We start from the raw sequence: 17,255 nt of genomic DNA, 5'->3' as shown, positions 1-17,255 counted from the left end.
CCCAAATTCATATGTTGAACCCTAACCCTCAGTATCTCAAAATGTAACTATATTTGGAGGTAAGACCTTTAAAAGGGTGATTAAGTTAAAATGACACCATTAGGGTGGGCCCTAATCCAATCTAACTGTTGTCCTTATAAAAAGAGGTGAGTTGGATACACAAGGGACACCAGGGCTGTGGGGTGCAGAGAAAAGGCCATGTGAAGACACAGCTAGAAGGTGACCATCTGTAAGCTAGAGACTTGCTGAACCTCCCATACCTTGGGACTTCTGGTCTCCAGAAGTGTGTGAAAATGAATTTGTTGTTTAAGCCACTAGTCTGTTATTTTGTTATGGCAGCCCAACAAACTAAACTAATGGGTGACCTAAATCTCACAGCTTACAGAACTGCAATAGAATCGATAAAACACTTGGTGTCATGGGTTCCCATACACTCTTTCCATGCCCGGCATCCTTAAATTGGAGCTTTGGCAGCATCGAAGCTATCTCTTAGAACCAAGTTCAAACTTTCCCATTCCCTGGCATTTGAAAACAGGGTATGAGGAGAACTTCTGATGTGGAAAACAAAATAACATGAAAAATTTCAAACATATTAGAAGTAGAAAACAGTACAATAAACTTCCATATACCCAACACCCAGATTCAACAAGCACCAAGATTTTGCTGTATTTACTTCAACTCTCTTCACCCTCTTTTCTTTTCCTTGGCTGTTGTATAATTTATTTAAAATTAACCAGCTAATATTTTATTATAGACTGTGTAATGGACATTACATGACTGTAATTTACATATTTTGGCATGTCATTAAAGCTTTTTTTTTTTTTTTTTTACAGTGTAAAATTTTTCTATTTAGAATTAGGCAGCTGGACTCAGTTTGGATGATCCCAATTTTGTTGGCAACATCCAAAGCATCATAGTCAGGAGCCAGTTGAACATATGCCTTCTCGCCATCAGGCCTGATCAGGGTGTTGACCTTGGCCACGTCAATGTCATAGAGCTTCTTCACAGCCTGTTTGATCAGGTGCTGTTGGCCTTGACATCCACAATGAACACCAGTGTACTATTGTCTTCTATCTTCTTCGTGGCTGACTCGGTAGTCAGGGGGAATTTGATGATGGCATAGTGGTCAAGCTTGTTTCTCCTGGGTGCGCTCTTCTGAGGATATGTAGGCTGCCTCTGGAGCCTTAGTGTCTTTGGCTGTCGGAAGGTGGGTGACGTGTGGATCTTCTTTTTTGTGTGCCTGTGGACACCTTTCAACACTGCTTTCTTTGCCTTCAAAGCTGTTGCTTTAGCTTCGGCTTTGGGAGGGGCAGGGGCTTCCTTCTTAGCTTTTGGCGCCATCTTCGTAAAAAGCTAAAGCAAATTCTTATTAATACAAAGGTAAAAAAATTGAACTGAGATAAAATACATTCTAAAATCTTTTTTAAGATCAAGTTTTAAACAATTATTTAAAAAAAACTTTATTCTTTTTCTTCCAAAAAGAATGTCAGTGTGGGCCTTTGAGAAACCCACTAGTTGTGATTACTAGTTCAATTGTATTTATTATATCTCTTTCATTCACACTCCAGAATTCTACCTAAGAATGTATAAAATGCAACTGGATTTACAGAAATAATTTTCTAAATTACACTGGAAGTAGTTTAAATTAAAACATGCATAAACAGTATAAACAAGTTAGTTTATTTTAAAAAATTACAATAATTACAAATAGTACAAATTGAGACATTTTTCCTGTTCCTGTGACAGAAGCTGACAACCTTCACTTTCAGTAGCGTTTTTGATATTTTGATATGATGCACATTCAGTGATATGCTGCCTTTAAAAAAAAAAATTTCTAAATAATTCCAGGAAGCCTATTAGTGATATATACATGGGTCTTTTACCTCAAATCTTATTTCCAGAACTACTATGTACAAGTCCAACACAACTAAACTAGAACAGGGTAAGAAGGCACTGAATCGAATAATCTTTTTTCCCAACAATAATTTTTCTTTTTTAAATCCTCACTCAAGGATATTTTCCATTGATTTTTAGAGAGAGTGAAAGGGAGGGGAAGAGACAGAGATATCTATGTGAGAGAGACACATCGATTAGTTGCTTCCCTCACACGCTCTGCCTGGGGCTGGGGATCGAGCCTGCAACCAAGGTACGTGCCCTTGACCAGAATTGAGCCTGGGACCCTTCAGTCCATGGGCCAATGCTCTAACCACTGAGCAACCAGCTAGGGCCCAACAGTAAATTTTGATAATTCTCTAAATATTCAACAAATGGTTTAGAACTAAAATCATGATTTTTGGCTTTAAAAAGTAAATCTGTAATTTTTAATGGGCTGCACAATTCCACTATGGCCAATATTACCTTTTTTTACAGGTTTGCTATTGTTTAAGAAACAGAATTCTACAGTATTCAATTCTGTATGCTTTTTTAATCAGAGTCACTACTACTGCTTGAGGAGTCTGTTGACATAACCTCTACATCATCTTCATTTTCTTTATTATGCCCTGGAGGTTCCAACAAAAAGTCATTACTGTGATTTGGTGGTAACATATTCATTGCCATATCATTTGATTGCCAGGGATACTGTGGAGCAAGGACATCTAGAGAAAAGAAAGAAGCACATGTAAGAATCTACTAGTGATTATTTACTTCTAGATAACTCTTCCCTCCATGCAATTATTTTGAAATAAGTATTTTTTTTAGGCTAGAAATCAAAACACACATTTGGCCAAATTAACAAAGATCCAATTTATCAAGGAAGAAACTAATGTTTTAGTAACTAGAACCTCTGCTTTATTTTTAAAAAGTCATACTTTATCATAAGTAACTATTTATATAGTCAGTAGATAATTTTTCTTTTGCAAAACATAATTACAAATCACATATTTGCTATACCTATGGATGTATGTACATATACAGGGTGAGGCAAAGGTAGGTGTACAGTGTGAGTACGCAACACGTTATTTTTTATTATTTACTAGAGGCCCAATGCACGAAAATTCGTGCAAGAATAGGCCTTCCTTCCCCCGGCTGCTGGCACCGGCTTTCCTCTGGTACCTGGGACCTGGGCTTCCTTCCGCCGGCTGCAGGCAGGCACCTGGGACCCAGGCTGGCTCCGCTCCCCCCCCCCCCCGCTCCCCCCCCTCAGCTTTGTCAGGAATGACTAGGGAAGACGTCTGGTCTAATTAGCATATTACCCTTTTATTATTATAGATTCTTGTGTTACTTTCCATATAAACAACTGTACATCTACTTTTACCGCACCCTGTATGTTAGATGACATATTACTTTATATATTCTTTATATACATTATAAATAGTTAATGTATACTATACTATGCATTACAAGTTTAAACTGCCTTTTAAGCGTCAAATCCACTCTTCTCCCTTGATCCTAAAAATATTACTCCCTTGCCAGCAGCAGCACTGTTAAGCTTTGCCAGTAGAGGGCACTGGAGGGACTCGATCCAAAGCATCTCTTGGATCTGATGCTTTCCTTCTTACTCTTGTGCCTGGCTGGTGTACAGGACAAGTGGTGCTCACCTCCGAGCCAGTTTCAGTGGCGTTCCAGAGGATGGTTTCCCAGGAAAGTTTCATCATTACCCCAAAGGGTAGCTTTCTAGCATGTCTTGCTGGAATTCTAGTGGGTAATTTCCTGTTTGCCAGCTCTGGCCTGTGACACCTAACTTCTCTGCCATCCAGTGGGCCATGACTATACTCCCTCTATTCAGGGCACCATGATATGAATGTAGGCCTTGGGATGGGGGTGGGGAGGAACCTTGGGTACACTGACTTGCTATTAGATGTAGTAGCTGCTCCCCATAGCTGTTATTCCTTTAATAGTTAGTATTTGTTACTATACTAGTTATTAATTCTTTAAAATTTCCTTGTCCACACTGCTGGTGTGGTTTCTGCCTCCTAAATAGACCTTGACTGGCATATGATATGGAACAACTGAGGCCACTAAGCCAGAACAAGTGGAACACAGAAACAGACAGATAGCTGGACAAACTGACAGAGCAATTTACAGATACAGGTCACCTCCCCAGAGATAACGTCTAGGCCTCAGTTGTATTTCAGTTCCAGACCCAGAAAAGCAGCAAAACCAGATGGGTGACACCAGGTCCAGCTGCCATGACTAACGACCCCCTCCCCTGACACTAACTAATCAGTGAAGACCATGACCCTGAGGAGCACACCTAGAAAACTGATGAACATTCTGTTGAAACCCTCCCCTGTGACCTCCCCTAAGGTTCCTGCCAGCAAGAGAGAGAAAAACCTCAAGACGACCCAGCACTGGCTCTCCTTCCTAGGGGCACACCAGAACCTCCCCACCCCTTCTTCTTCCACAGGCATGCATCTCCTAAACTCTAAGGGATCCCAGGAGGCTTTCAACAAGGGCAGCAATGGGCAGCAGCAGTTTGTCCCAGGCAACCCCCTGAACCTGTCCCCAAAACCCCCATTTCTCTAACTTCTTAGCCAAAGCAGACCAGCCTAGGCTCATTTCCCCAGGCCTTTCTTGTTTCACTCCCCACCTTTATTAAATGTCCTCTAAAATTCACCTGGACTCCTGCTGTGAAATTTTTCCTGCACAAAGTAAAAACCCCACACACTATCAGCGGGCCCTAGGCAGATCCTCCAACAGCCAGGTCCCCTTTCCATAACAAAATCACAAAGAGAAAAATGAGGTGATATCCACGGAAACTAATGCACAGTGAGTTCCCAGTTTGTGCTTTAGATAATTAACGAAAATAATGCTTACAAAGCATTTTCAGTAACACAGGGACATCCTTACAATGAGAAGAAAGAAAAAAATATATATATATTTAGAGCACATTTTTAACAATGTAAATAAACAGAGGAAAATAATAAAATACTAAGTGATAAAAAGGGTAGTATTTTCCTTTTTTAACTTTTAAAATGTTCTTCCAAATCAAAACAAGTCACTTCTATAAAAGATAACATATGGAAAACATAAAGTAACATACAAGAATAGCACAAACCATACTATATGCAAAACTTGAGCCAAGTCTCACAAAAATATTTTATAAAGTTATTAAAAGCCTATAAAAAGCTTTGTTACTCATTTTAACTTGGGGTGTTTTAGGAGTGTATCCACTTTATCATCTTTAAACTCAAAATATGTATTTCTTACTGTTTATACAGTACGTCTCACAATTTTATTTTATTATTATTTTTTAATCCTCACTCAAGGATATTTTTCCATTGAGCTTTAGAGAAAGTGGAACAGAGAGGGAAAGACAGAGAGAAATATTGATATGAGAGAAACACATCGATTATTTGTCTCCTGCATGTGCCCCAACCAGGGCCTGAGCCAGGGAAGAGCCTGCAACCGAGGTATGTGCCCTTGACTGGAATCGAACCTGGGACCCTTCAGTCCACAGGGCTCTATCCACTGAGCCAAATCAGCTAGGGCTGTCTCACAATTTTAAAAACCAATGTTTAGAACAATAAAATAATAAGAGAGAGCCCAATGCCTGAGAAAAATGGCATATTAACAAATGAGAGAAAGGTCAGTTTATTCTAATTTCATAACCTCCATCTAGAACAGTCCTTAAACTAAAGAGTAGAATAAATTGGCAGAAAACAGCTATTAAAATGAATCGGATCTGGTACCTCAAACTTGTGCAATAGCCAAAACTTTGGTCTGTCTGAAAGCATTCTTTTAATTAATATTACCTGGCAATCTGCCTGCCGCAAGTGCATCTCCAGGTAAATGACCATTCACACCATTAGTGGAAGGATTGTTCATTTGACCCAATAATCCACTTCTCATCTCTAAATCCGTTGGGTATGGTCTCCGTGGGTCCCCTAAAAACACACACAAACATAACAACCAACCAAACCCAAAACAGATGACTTTTAATTCGATTGGTTCATTTTGAAAAACTCAAGCTAAACTTTAAATTTTGAAATATGAAGGACATCTTATCAATTGTTACTAAGAGGATAATATATTTAATACATGTATTTTTATTTCTTCTCTAAATCTTCACCATAATATACTATTCTCTGTATACAAAAATGAAAGTTTGTCAATTTAGCAAAAATTCAAAATGACAAATTTAAAAAGTTAAAATGATCTTGATTCTTCTAACTTAACTGCATTATTTAGTATGAAAATAATGATACATAATCTGAGGGAGAACAGATCATGACACTTTTTTTTTTTTTTCTGATGGAAAGGACTGAATGCTTACTGGAAGAACTATCTAAATTAAAACTTTTTTCTAACCAATCTCATTCATCTTGTCATTTAAAGACTAATTCTTTGACTTTCCAGTGGAGTATCAGGGGTGAGTAATCTTTATTTCCAATCATAAAAGCATACTAGATAGTTTGGGGTTGGCCAGATTTGGACCAAATTTTTGATAATATTTCTCACAAACTCCAGTTACTGACCCCAAACAATGTAGTTACTCTTAGTTTTCTTAGTATGGCAAAATACCAAAATACCAAAATACCACCAGGAATTACTGAAGTTGAGATAACTATCTCCCACTCCTCCCAAGGCTGCAGCTCTACCTTAATGTCTCCATCTTATGTTTTACCCATTGTCTATTAATATAGTTGCAGCTTGTTACTCCCTTTGCTGTCTTTTTTTTACTCCAGCTCTTCCCAGTCCTGTGTGTTTGCTATTGGGCCGCTCAGTGCTCTATCTTTATCACCTAATAGCTGGAATTGTCTGTTTCCCAGGCTGGAATATTTGTGGAAATCCTAATGGCTCTAAAAAGTTGGCTTCTGGCCAGCATGGGTTTTACAGGCATATAAATCTATAGCTTTAGAATCATCACAAATTAACTTGTGCTTTTAAAATTATTTATTATTAAAAAATAAAAATAAAACAAAAAGGTCCTGGTGCCAATAGCTTTGTAGAAAACCAAACCAATAAGACCAATGACCTACATTCTTACTTATAAAACTTTAAAAATGTGAAAATACGTAGCAAATGTTACATAATTCTGTATTTAAATACATTCTATATCTAAATCTTTTTTCTATTTTTGTGTACAGTCATGTAAGAATTTTCATATATATCTAGTAAAAAGAGAAGTATTTTTACCTGGAACCCAGGTCAGTGGGGCACACACAGCATTACTTGCACTAATCCTATGTGCATACTTAATTATTTCTTCAGAGGAGATCGCACCTGAGAGAGTCAAGAGTTGAGTGTAAATACAGAGTTTATAAATGCATAAATCATAGTTACATAGAATACTTAATTTTTAAATGATTTGAAAATAGGATAATCTGAGTTACCTACCTTCTAATAATATCTGAATGCATAATGTGACTTAAATCATATATATATATTTCCAAACAAAAGAACAAGACATTCAGAAAAATCAGCTGACATAATTAAAGTATTAAATTTGGGAGAAACCCAAGATGATGGCATAGGTAAACACCTGAAATTGCTGCCCCACACAACGACTTCAAAATTACAACTAAAAGACAAAAGGGACACCATCCAGAACCACAGGAAGGCTGGCTGAGTGGAAATTCTACAACTAGAAGCAAAGAGAAAAGCACACTGAGACTCAGAGGAGGTGCGGAAGTAAAGTGCAAAGGTACGGAGGTGCACGGAAAGGGCTGGCAACTGAGGACGCGGTTGTCTTTTTCAATCAGGTCCCAATTGCTCTGAACTCCAGTTCCGGGCGAGTCTCTGGGGACCCAGACTCATACAGGGAGAAACTGGACTGTCTGGCATCGATCGGAACTAGAGGGCGGCTTTCTCTCAGAGGTGCTTGCAGCGATTACCATGGGACACTGAGACACGGGGCCTCTTAGGGCAGGACTGAGGATCAGCCATAGCTGTTTGCTCCGCCCTGTTGATTCCCTGAGACCCCCGCCCCACCCAAGCTGTGCGGAGAGACTTTTGCATATGAATGGGCTGGCCCTTTGCAATCTAAAATTACCTAACAAACTGCAGCTGGTCAGAGAGACCCAGAACATCCAAAAGAAGGCCCAAGGCCCCACAGCAGCTTGCATTGCTTCACAGCTGGGCCTCATCTGGGCACCTCCAACTCCCAAACACAGGAGAGGAATCTAAAGATCTCTCCATAGCTCCTGCTGGGTAGCCTCAGGCAGAGGCTAAATTAGCACCTCCTTAGAGATCTAAGTGCCAGTGTACCCAGTGGTCAGAGTGGGACTATCCAGATTACAACTCCTCAGATCCATAAGGGACACACTCAGGGGGCAGACTCAGTGAGCACCAAAGCCCCACTGAAGCAAGTCTTGCCCCAGAAGGGTGTCTCCAGCATAGAAGTTCTCCCACCGTAGACACAGTTGATTTTCACAGCCAATTGGCCTGAAGGTCAATTCCTCCCAGTGATACCTACAACAATCAAGGCTTAACTACAACAAGACTGTGCACAAAGCCCACAAAGGGGTGCACCAAGAGTGTCCACCTCAGGTAATTGGGGAGGCTGAGCCACTGGGCCCTATAGGACACCTACCACAGAAAGCCACTCTATCAACACAGGGAAGCAGCCAAAATGCAGAGACAAAGAAACAGGTTACAAATGACAGAAATGGAGGAAAGCAAACGACTGGATATAGAGTTCAAAACCACGGTTATAAGGTTTTTCAAGAATTTTCTAGAAACCGCCAATAAATTTAGTTAGACCCTTGAGGATATGAAAAAGGACCAACTAGAAATTAAGCATACACTGACTGAAATAAAGAATAATACAGAGTTCCAACAGCAGACTAGAGGATTGCAAGAATCAAGTCAAAGATTTGAAATACGAAGAAGCAAAAAACACCCAACTGGAAAAACAAGAAGAAAAAAGAATCCAAAAATATGAAGATAGTGTAAGGAGCCTCTGGGACAACTTCAAGTGTACCAACATCCGAATTATGGGGGTGCTAGAAGAAGAGAGAGAGCAAGATATTGAAAATCTATTTGAAGAAATAATGACAGAAAACTTCCCCTACCTGGTAAAAGAAATAGACTTACAAGTCCAGGAAGTGCAGAAAACCCCAAACAAAAGGAATCCAAAGAGGACCACACCAAGACACATCATAATTAAAATGCCAAGAGCAAAAGACAGAGAGAGAATCTTAAAAGCAGCAAGAGAAAAACAGTTACCTACAAGGGAATACCCATACGACTGTCAGCTGATTTCTCAACAGAAACTATACAGGCCAGAAGGGAGTGGCAAGAAATATTCAAAGTGATGAATAGCAAGAACCTACAACCAAGATTACTTTACCCAGCAAAGCTATCATTCAGAATTGAAGGTCAGATAAAGAGCTTCACAGATAAGAAAAAGCTAAAGGAGTTCATCACCACCAAACCAGTAGTATATGAAATGCTGAAAGGTATTCTTTAAGGAGAGGAAGAAGAAGAAAAAGATAAAGATAAAAATGATGAACAACAATACATATCTATCAACAAGTGAATCTAAAAATCAAGTGAATAAAAAATCTGATGAACAGAATAAACTGGTGAATATAATAGAATCAGGGGCATAGAAAGGGAGTGGACTGACAATTCTCGGGGGGAAAGGGGTGTGGAGGGTGTGTGAAGAGACTGGACAAAAATTGTACACCTATGGATGATGACAGTGTGTGGGGGGGGGGGGGAGGCTAAGGGCAGAGGGTGGGGTGGGAACCAGGTGGAGGGGAGGTATGGGGGGGAAAAAAGAGGAACAACTGTAATAATCTGAACAATAAAGACTTAATAAAAAATTTTTTTAAAAAGTATTAAATTTGGAAGACTAGCATGACAATGCTCAATAACCTCAATTTTTAACTACCATTAAATACTATTACTATTCTGAAAGCAACAGTGAACACAAATAAAAGGGAACATAATATTTCATTTCCCAGTGATATCCAAATCAGAGCAGCAGTTCACACTGTATCACTCAACTGTTAACATAATGGACTCTAAGCTTATAAGTAGACCTAGGTAGAAAGATGTTTACAATATATTCATTAAGAAAAAAAATGGCTGTGACGTAATATGTACAATGTGACCTGACTTTTTTTTAGAATACTGGTATATGTATACATATGTATTTGTACTGTTCTTGTTATATATGTATTTATAGATCTAAAAAAACAACAACCCTGCCCTAGCCAGTGTGGCTCAGTAGATAGAGCGTTGGCCTGCCAACCAAAGGGTTCCGGGTTCCATACTAGTCAAGGGCACATACCTCGGTTGCAGGCTCCTCCCCAGCCCGGGCTGGTTGGGGCTCATGCAGGAGGCAACTAATCAATGTGTTTCTCACATCGATGTTTCTTTCTGTCTTTTCCTCTCTCTCCCAGTCTCCCTAAAAATCAATGGGAAAATATCCTCGGATGAGGATTAACAAAAACAACAACAGCCCTGGCTGGTTTGTCTCAGTGGATAGAGCGCCGGACTGCAGACTAAAGGGTCCCAGGTTCGACTCCAGTCAAGGGCACATGCCAGGGTTGTGGGCTCGATTCCCAGTTGGGGGCGTGCAGGAGGCAGCCGATCAATGATTCTCTCTCATCATTGATGTTTCTATCTCTCTCTCCCTCTCCCTTCCTCTCTGAAATCAATAAAAACAAAACAAAACAAAACAAAAAACAAAAACAACAACAAAGAAAAAATTCTGGAAAGATATACACCAAATATTAACAGTTATCTGAAACAGGAAAAGAGGAAAGTTTGACAAGTCTGAGATCATTAAATGTAGATTATTAAACAGAAGCAGCCAGAGTTTTCATTACAATTCTGACTTTTAGTATGCAAAATAAAAGATCCTAAAAGATCCAAAAAGGGAGCCTCTTAGAGAGAAGCAGGAGGGAACAGGAAGGCATGCTGTGTTTCTGCATGTATACATCCCAAAGACATAACTTGTTCTAACTTCATGATGTTCTTAGTCCCACTACAATTGTCCAATGGATGTTTTCTTTCATTCTCAGTCCTATCTTTCAAGACTCAATTCAAATCCCACTTGCTTCCAGCTCACAGTTCTCTTTTTCCAACAATTTTTTAAAGCTATTGTCTTTACTGCACATTCGAGTACATGGCCATTACTTGCCTTTTATTATTGCTTTTTATAGCTGAAAGATGTAATACTTGGGTACAGCACTAAAACATAGCTGACACTTTATAATGAAAATTTATTGGAACCTTTTGATAGTAGCAAATGATTACTAATAATACTCTCATCAGTTTCTTGAGACTAAAAGTTGATTTTTTCCAGAAAGTCATTCAGTGTTCCAGTAGTACTAACCTTTTCTTGCCTTATCTATTGATTTCAGTTTTTCTTTTGCTTGGTAAACAGCTGTTGCCTAAAGAACATTAAAGAGAAATATGGTTTATTCTTAACAATATCAAGAACAGTTTTTTTGCTTAATTCACAGTATCACTTATCCCATAGGAACAATATCCAATTTGGAAATCCCCACAATTTATTTGTAATATTCTGAAACAGCACTGGATATCATTTACATCACAGCTATACTTAATGAAGCAAATATTATATTCATGAATTAGTCTCCATTCACAAATTACTTGTTATAAATAACGTATTAATTGGATTGTTTACCAACATTTTTCTTTATGTCCATCATTCAGAAGAGATCTAGACCATGAACCAACCCAAAAGCATCCTATTCTTTCACCTAATTCAAGAATAAAATATCTAAAAACTTATTTTTTAATTTACAAGATATATTCTTGCATTGATCTCTTATTCATTTATATATTACCATTATCTTCATGCTTAGTGACTACTATATGAACTCCTCACCCAACTTCTCACACAGGTACACTGACGGGTAAAATGAGGTTAACCTAGTATATGCAACCTCAACTATAATACAGTGGTTAAGAATATGGCATTGAAGAGATTTATGTTTAAGTTACATCTCTACTTTTTACCCTCCTTAAAATCTTGGTTTCTTCATCTTTAAAATGCAAAATGACTTCATATAATTGCTATGAAGATTGAGATAATGCAAGTGAAGAGTAAAGTACAGGGCCTGGTGCACAAGTCATCAATAAATGTCAGTTGCTATTACCTATATCATAAAATTCAGTATTCACTGTCTTTAACTCAATAATTATATTTGAAACTTAATCCAAAGAATATAATCCGAAATGCAAAAGTAAAAAAGCTTTTTTGAAAGAATATTCATCAAAGTATTCTTTGTAACAGAAAGTTAGAAAACTAAATGAGGATATAATTATATAAAAATGCTTTAATTTTAATAAATAGTAATAGAATGTCAATTAGTACCTTATTAATTAAAATAGATTAAAAAAAAATGTACACACCTGAGACTAAAAGGATCTACACCAAACTGTAAATAGTGGCAGTCTTTGAGCAGTGCGACTAAAGGCAATTTTCCTTCTTCTTTCTCCTTTTTTTGTATTTTCTGAATATCCTTTGATAGGCAAACCCAGTTTCTGGAACATCTCCCACCTTGAACAATTCATTTCTCAACCAAGTGTTCACAGAAAAAATGTCTCGGCTATGGAACCAAACTTAGGTTTTGGGTCTGACAACCCTTTTATGCTGATATATCAGTGTGGCAAAAAGCATCTCTCAGGCAACAAAGGAGAGAATGCTTTTGTTGCTGGCAAAATCAAACAGACTAGTACAATTTTAAAACATAAAGGGGCCACCAAGAGCGCTAATGTTGCTAAGGGTGTGAAAGAAGCAATGATAATAGGCAATTAAAGACATAAAAAAACTGTTGTTGATTTGGATAAATGAAAAGCAGTTAGCCAGTGAAACCATTTTGGAGGCAGTGATATATGAACTCACAAAGATGCTGCATAAGGACCTGAAAGACACCCCTGGAATGTGTGCTGAAAATGATTTCTTTAAGGCAAGTATGGGGTGGTTCGATAAATTTAAGAAAAGAAGTGTTTATTTACAGATTAAATAGTATATTAGGCATGTACTGTATATAAGAAAGTTCAAAACAGGAAATCATTTGGGGGTCTGGAATGGATTAATTCAATTTATATTATTTCTAATGTGAAAATGTGATTCAATTTTCGAACAAATCGCTTCTTGAACAGCCTTCCGGAACAAAACTGAGGTTCCACTGTGTTACTTTTCTAATGAAAAATAGATTTTATTAGAAGTATTTACTTGGGAGCAAAAAAAAAAAAAAAAAAAAAAAAAGCCACCCCAAAACAAAACAAGTAAAGGAAAGAAAAAAAAAGTTTTTACTTGGGGTCATTTCTGTAGTAGGAGTGGTTAATTTATCCCAAACTGCGCAGGCTTCTATATATTGGAGCCCACTTTGACACATTTTGGAGAGATTTATCAGGGTCAAGAATGCCAGCTATGTTTGGTCCATATGAAAATCAAACACAGTTGTGTCTGCAACACCACCATACAACAATTACATTAGTTAGTATATAATGAAATAACTGGGCAAATAATAGCAAATAAATTGCCTCTTTGAAACAGTAGCCAAGAACAAGAAAAAGAAAAACTAGAGCCCTTGACATCTATCCTAATCCCACCTAGTTTAGGATGGAAGACTAATATAAATTTTAATCATTTTATAAAATTGGTACATATTTTTACTGATTTTGAAATATTTGACCAGACTGAAAAGTTGTCACTTTCAGACTTGGAAAATCAAGTTTCTGCCACTTCAAAATACTGATAATAGAGCCCTGGCTGGTGTTGCTCAGTGGTGGGGCATTGTCCTGTGCACCAAAAGATTGCCAGCTCAATTCCCGTTTAGGGCCCAGGTTGCAGGCTTGGTCCCTGGTAGGGGATGTGCAGGACGCAGCTGATTGATGTTATTCTCTCACATCAAGAATGTTTCTCTCTTTCTCCCTGTCCCTTCCTCTCTCTCTCTAAAAATCAATTAAAAAATACTAGTGGTAGACTTATTTTTCAAGAATACATGAAATAAACAATATCTTTGTTAAAGAACCAGACTGCCAACTTACCAGTATTTGTTCAGCTTCCTTTAGCTGTTTTTGTAACTGCTGAATATCACTGTCTCTCTTCTCAACTTCTTTTTCTAAAACTTGCATTTCATGGTGAATTTTTCCCTGATTAAGTGCCAATTTCATTAGTTCCTGAAATTCCCCATCTCTGTGAATTAATAACTCCAGCACCTGTCAGGTAATAGTTGATTAAAGCAGACAACAAAATAAAAAACTACATTCCAATGAAACAATCCATCTAATACTTGTCTGGGTTATAAAATTTTAACATAAATATTTTTAATCCTTATTGAAAATAAAAATAGCCTATTTATAATTATTTTGGAAAACATTAATATTAATATTTCCTTCTTTTTGTAATTATGTGTTTATTTTTTCATGCAAAACAAAACTAGCCTTTCAGAACTAGCAATATGCTAAACGAACAAGTTTATTAATTTCCCAGGGAAGAAAAAATTGAGAAGTTTATCCTTAAAAATAGAATGCAGTGGAGGTTCCCCCAATTTTGATACTTGAGAGCAATTTCAAAAATAGTAAATAAGTTTTGGCACTAACTATAAAGGTTAAGGAGCAAAAAATAGAAAGTTCGGGTTCAAATCTCTAGTTTTTTATTTATTAGCATATGACAAGGGAAAGTTACCTGACCTCTTGGAGCCTGCTTTCTCTTTAGGAAAAGGGCATAATAACAGTACCTTATCACAGACAGTTGTTATGAAGATTGATGATATAATGTATTAAGTACACATAGAAAAGCTCAATAAAGGGTAGTTATTGTCATCACCCACCTGCCACTGACTATAGAAGATGCAATCTAATCTAAATACCCTTACTTTACTATGCTAGAAGGACATAATATATTAGAAAGGAAATAGCTATCCAAATTCAGAATCAATTTTTAAAAATATATTTTTATTGATTTCAGAGAGGAAGGGAGAGATAGAAACATCAATGATGAAACATCAATCATTGTTTGGCTGCCCCCTGCACGCCCCCTACTGGGGATCGAGCCCGCAACACAGGTATGTGCTCTTGACCAGAATTGAACCCGAAACCTTTCAGTCCACAGGCTGACACTCTATCCATTGAGCCAAATCAGCTAGGGCCAGAATCAATTTTTAAATTATTAAAAATTTCTTAAAGTCTAAAAAATACAGACATGGGTGCTCAAGTTCCTTTTGATATGAAATGCCTCTCATTTTTACAGGACTTCTGATAAAATAGACAAAAGACTGTACTACATACTGTGTTGAAATTTATATTAAGTATCAATAGAAAGCGTTTTTGTAAGAAGTGCATTCTCTTTAATAGGCCTATAATCCCCATTCTTAAGTGACAAGAGGAGAAAGCTAGGTTTCCGTTTCCATAAAAACTATATTTAAAAAAAAATTATTAACCAAAGTGAGTAGTATACATTAGTTCCATGAGAGCTTTCAAGAAATTTACACAGTTTGACCTATTTTATAAACCATCAGAGAGTAAAAATTCTCTTTAGATTTTATTGTTGAGTAGAGAAAATTATTCAACTGAAGTCAGAAGACCTAGATTCTAGTTCCACTTATCCATTAACCTTTAATTCATTTATCCACCCTGAAAGACAATCTCACGGGAGATCAAATTGAAGACCATTAAGGTCACTTCTAACTTTGGAATTCTATATATATGAAAATATGAATATTAAAATAAATGGTGGTTAGAAAGTTTCAAATGGCATATCCCTCTGGTATTTAACAGTTTTAATGAAAATTATACAGGAATTCACACAGTACTAAGTACAAGATATAATTCACAGAACGCTAGTTCTTTCTTTTTTTTTTTTTAAAATATTGATTTTAGAGAAAGAAGGAGAAGAGAGAAACATCAACGTGAGAGTGCAACATCAATTGGCTGCCTCCTGCATGCGCTCTACCAGGGGTTGATGCTGCAAACCGGGCATGTACCCAGACCTAGAATTGAACCAGCAATCTTTTAATGCACAAACTGATGCCCAACCAACTGAGCCACACCGGCCAGGGCAAGAATTGCTAGTCCTTAAAAAGTATAAGAAAGGTTAGTGCAGGTTTTGGTTATGATCTTCTGACTAAACTGGGTGTCTGGTTCATAGCTAGCATTTACTAAGTGCCTAGAAAATAAAGTAAAAAGTCATTTTCCATTTTTGCTTATCTATACTAATAAAAGGGTAATATGCTAATTAGGGCGGACATCTTCTGGACAAAGCCGCAGCAGCTGCCTGAGGCTCAGGCAGGCTGCAGATGGAGGCTGCCGCTGGGAGGGCCCGAGGCTCAGGCAGGCCGCCAGCCCGAGTCTCAGGGAAGCCACGGTGGCTGCGAAGGCCAAGGCTTAGGCAGCCGCAGAGGCGTGATGGGGGCATTGCCTTCCCCTGATTGGCCGGTTGCCTCCCACAGAGGAAGGCCAGACTGCAGCTTAGAGGGAGCAGGCCTAAGCCATCAGAAGGACATCTCCTGAGGGCTCCCAGACTGTGAGAGGGGGCAGGCTAGGTTGAGGTCCCCCCAAGTGCATGAATTTTCATGCACCGGGCGTCTAGTCCTATATAATAAAAGCGTAATATACTAATTGTCTGACTGATCAGTTGACTGTTCAGTTGACCGTTCGACCAGTCACTATGACGCGCACTGACCACCGGGGGCAGACGCTCCAACCAGTAGGTTAGCTTGCTGCTGGGGTCCAGCCGTTCAGGACTGGGCGAGAGGGTTGGACACACCCTGGGCCCTCCCGCAGTCCCTCCCCGGCCAGCCCCCATCGGCCCCAATCACTGGCCAGGCTGAGGGACCCCATCCATGCACGAATTCGTGCACCGGGCCTCTAGTTTTGTATAAATTCCTAATTAATCCCACGTTATCTATAATAATAAAAGAATATGCTAATTAGGTTGGACGTCCTTCCAGACTACCTTCCGGATGAAGCCGCGGCTGCGGGGGCCAAGGCAGAGGTGGCTGCAATGGTGGCAAGGGCCAAGCCCCTTGCACGAATTTCGTGCATTGAGCCTCTAGTTTAATAATAAAGAATTTGAGATTGGGATTCTTTTAATAACACATTTGTCTCTAGGCTCTTTCTTTTTCTGAAAACAAAACAAACCAACAGCAACAACAAAAAACCCCAATCCTGCCCTGACCAGTTTGGATCAGTGGATAGAGCGTCGGCCTGCGGACTCAAGGGTCCCAGGTTCGATTCCAGTCAAGGGCATGTACCTTGGTTGCGGGCACATCCCCAGTGGGGAGTGTGCAGGGGGCAGCTGATCGATGTTTCTCTCTCATCAATGTTTCTAACTCTCTATCCCTCTCCCTTCCTCTCTGTAAGAAATCAATAAAATATAT

General features: G+C 38.5%; 1 protein-coding gene and 1 pseudogene across 1 annotated transcript in view; both read right to left on the bottom strand.

The window, feature by feature from the left end:
- Positions 1-270: 270 nt before the first annotated feature.
- Positions 271-1,356, bottom strand: LOC102426552 (annotated as a pseudogene).
- Positions 1,357-1,659: 303 nt separating this feature from the next.
- The window catches only part of MED4 (mediator complex subunit 4), a 19,554-nt gene continuing 3,958 nt past the window's right edge, over positions 1,660-17,255 (bottom strand). The window contains exons 2-6 of the mRNA XM_006083582.3: positions 13,924-14,094; positions 11,234-11,291; positions 7,081-7,167; positions 5,697-5,828; positions 1,660-2,597 (exon numbers count right to left, since the gene is read on the bottom strand). Coding sequence (XP_006083644.1) covers positions 2,425-2,597; positions 5,697-5,828; positions 7,081-7,167; positions 11,234-11,291; positions 13,924-14,094 — 621 coding nt within the window. The 3' untranslated portion in view covers positions 1,660-2,424. The remainder of the gene's footprint in view (positions 2,598-5,696; positions 5,829-7,080; positions 7,168-11,233; positions 11,292-13,923; positions 14,095-17,255) is intronic.

This window comes from Myotis lucifugus, unplaced genomic scaffold (assembly GCF_000147115.1).
Source record: "Myotis lucifugus unplaced genomic scaffold, Myoluc2.0 scaffold_7, whole genome shotgun sequence".
Taxonomy (NCBI): Eukaryota; Metazoa; Chordata; class Mammalia; order Chiroptera; family Vespertilionidae; genus Myotis; species Myotis lucifugus.
This window is presented reverse-complemented; position numbering and strand designations above follow the sequence as displayed.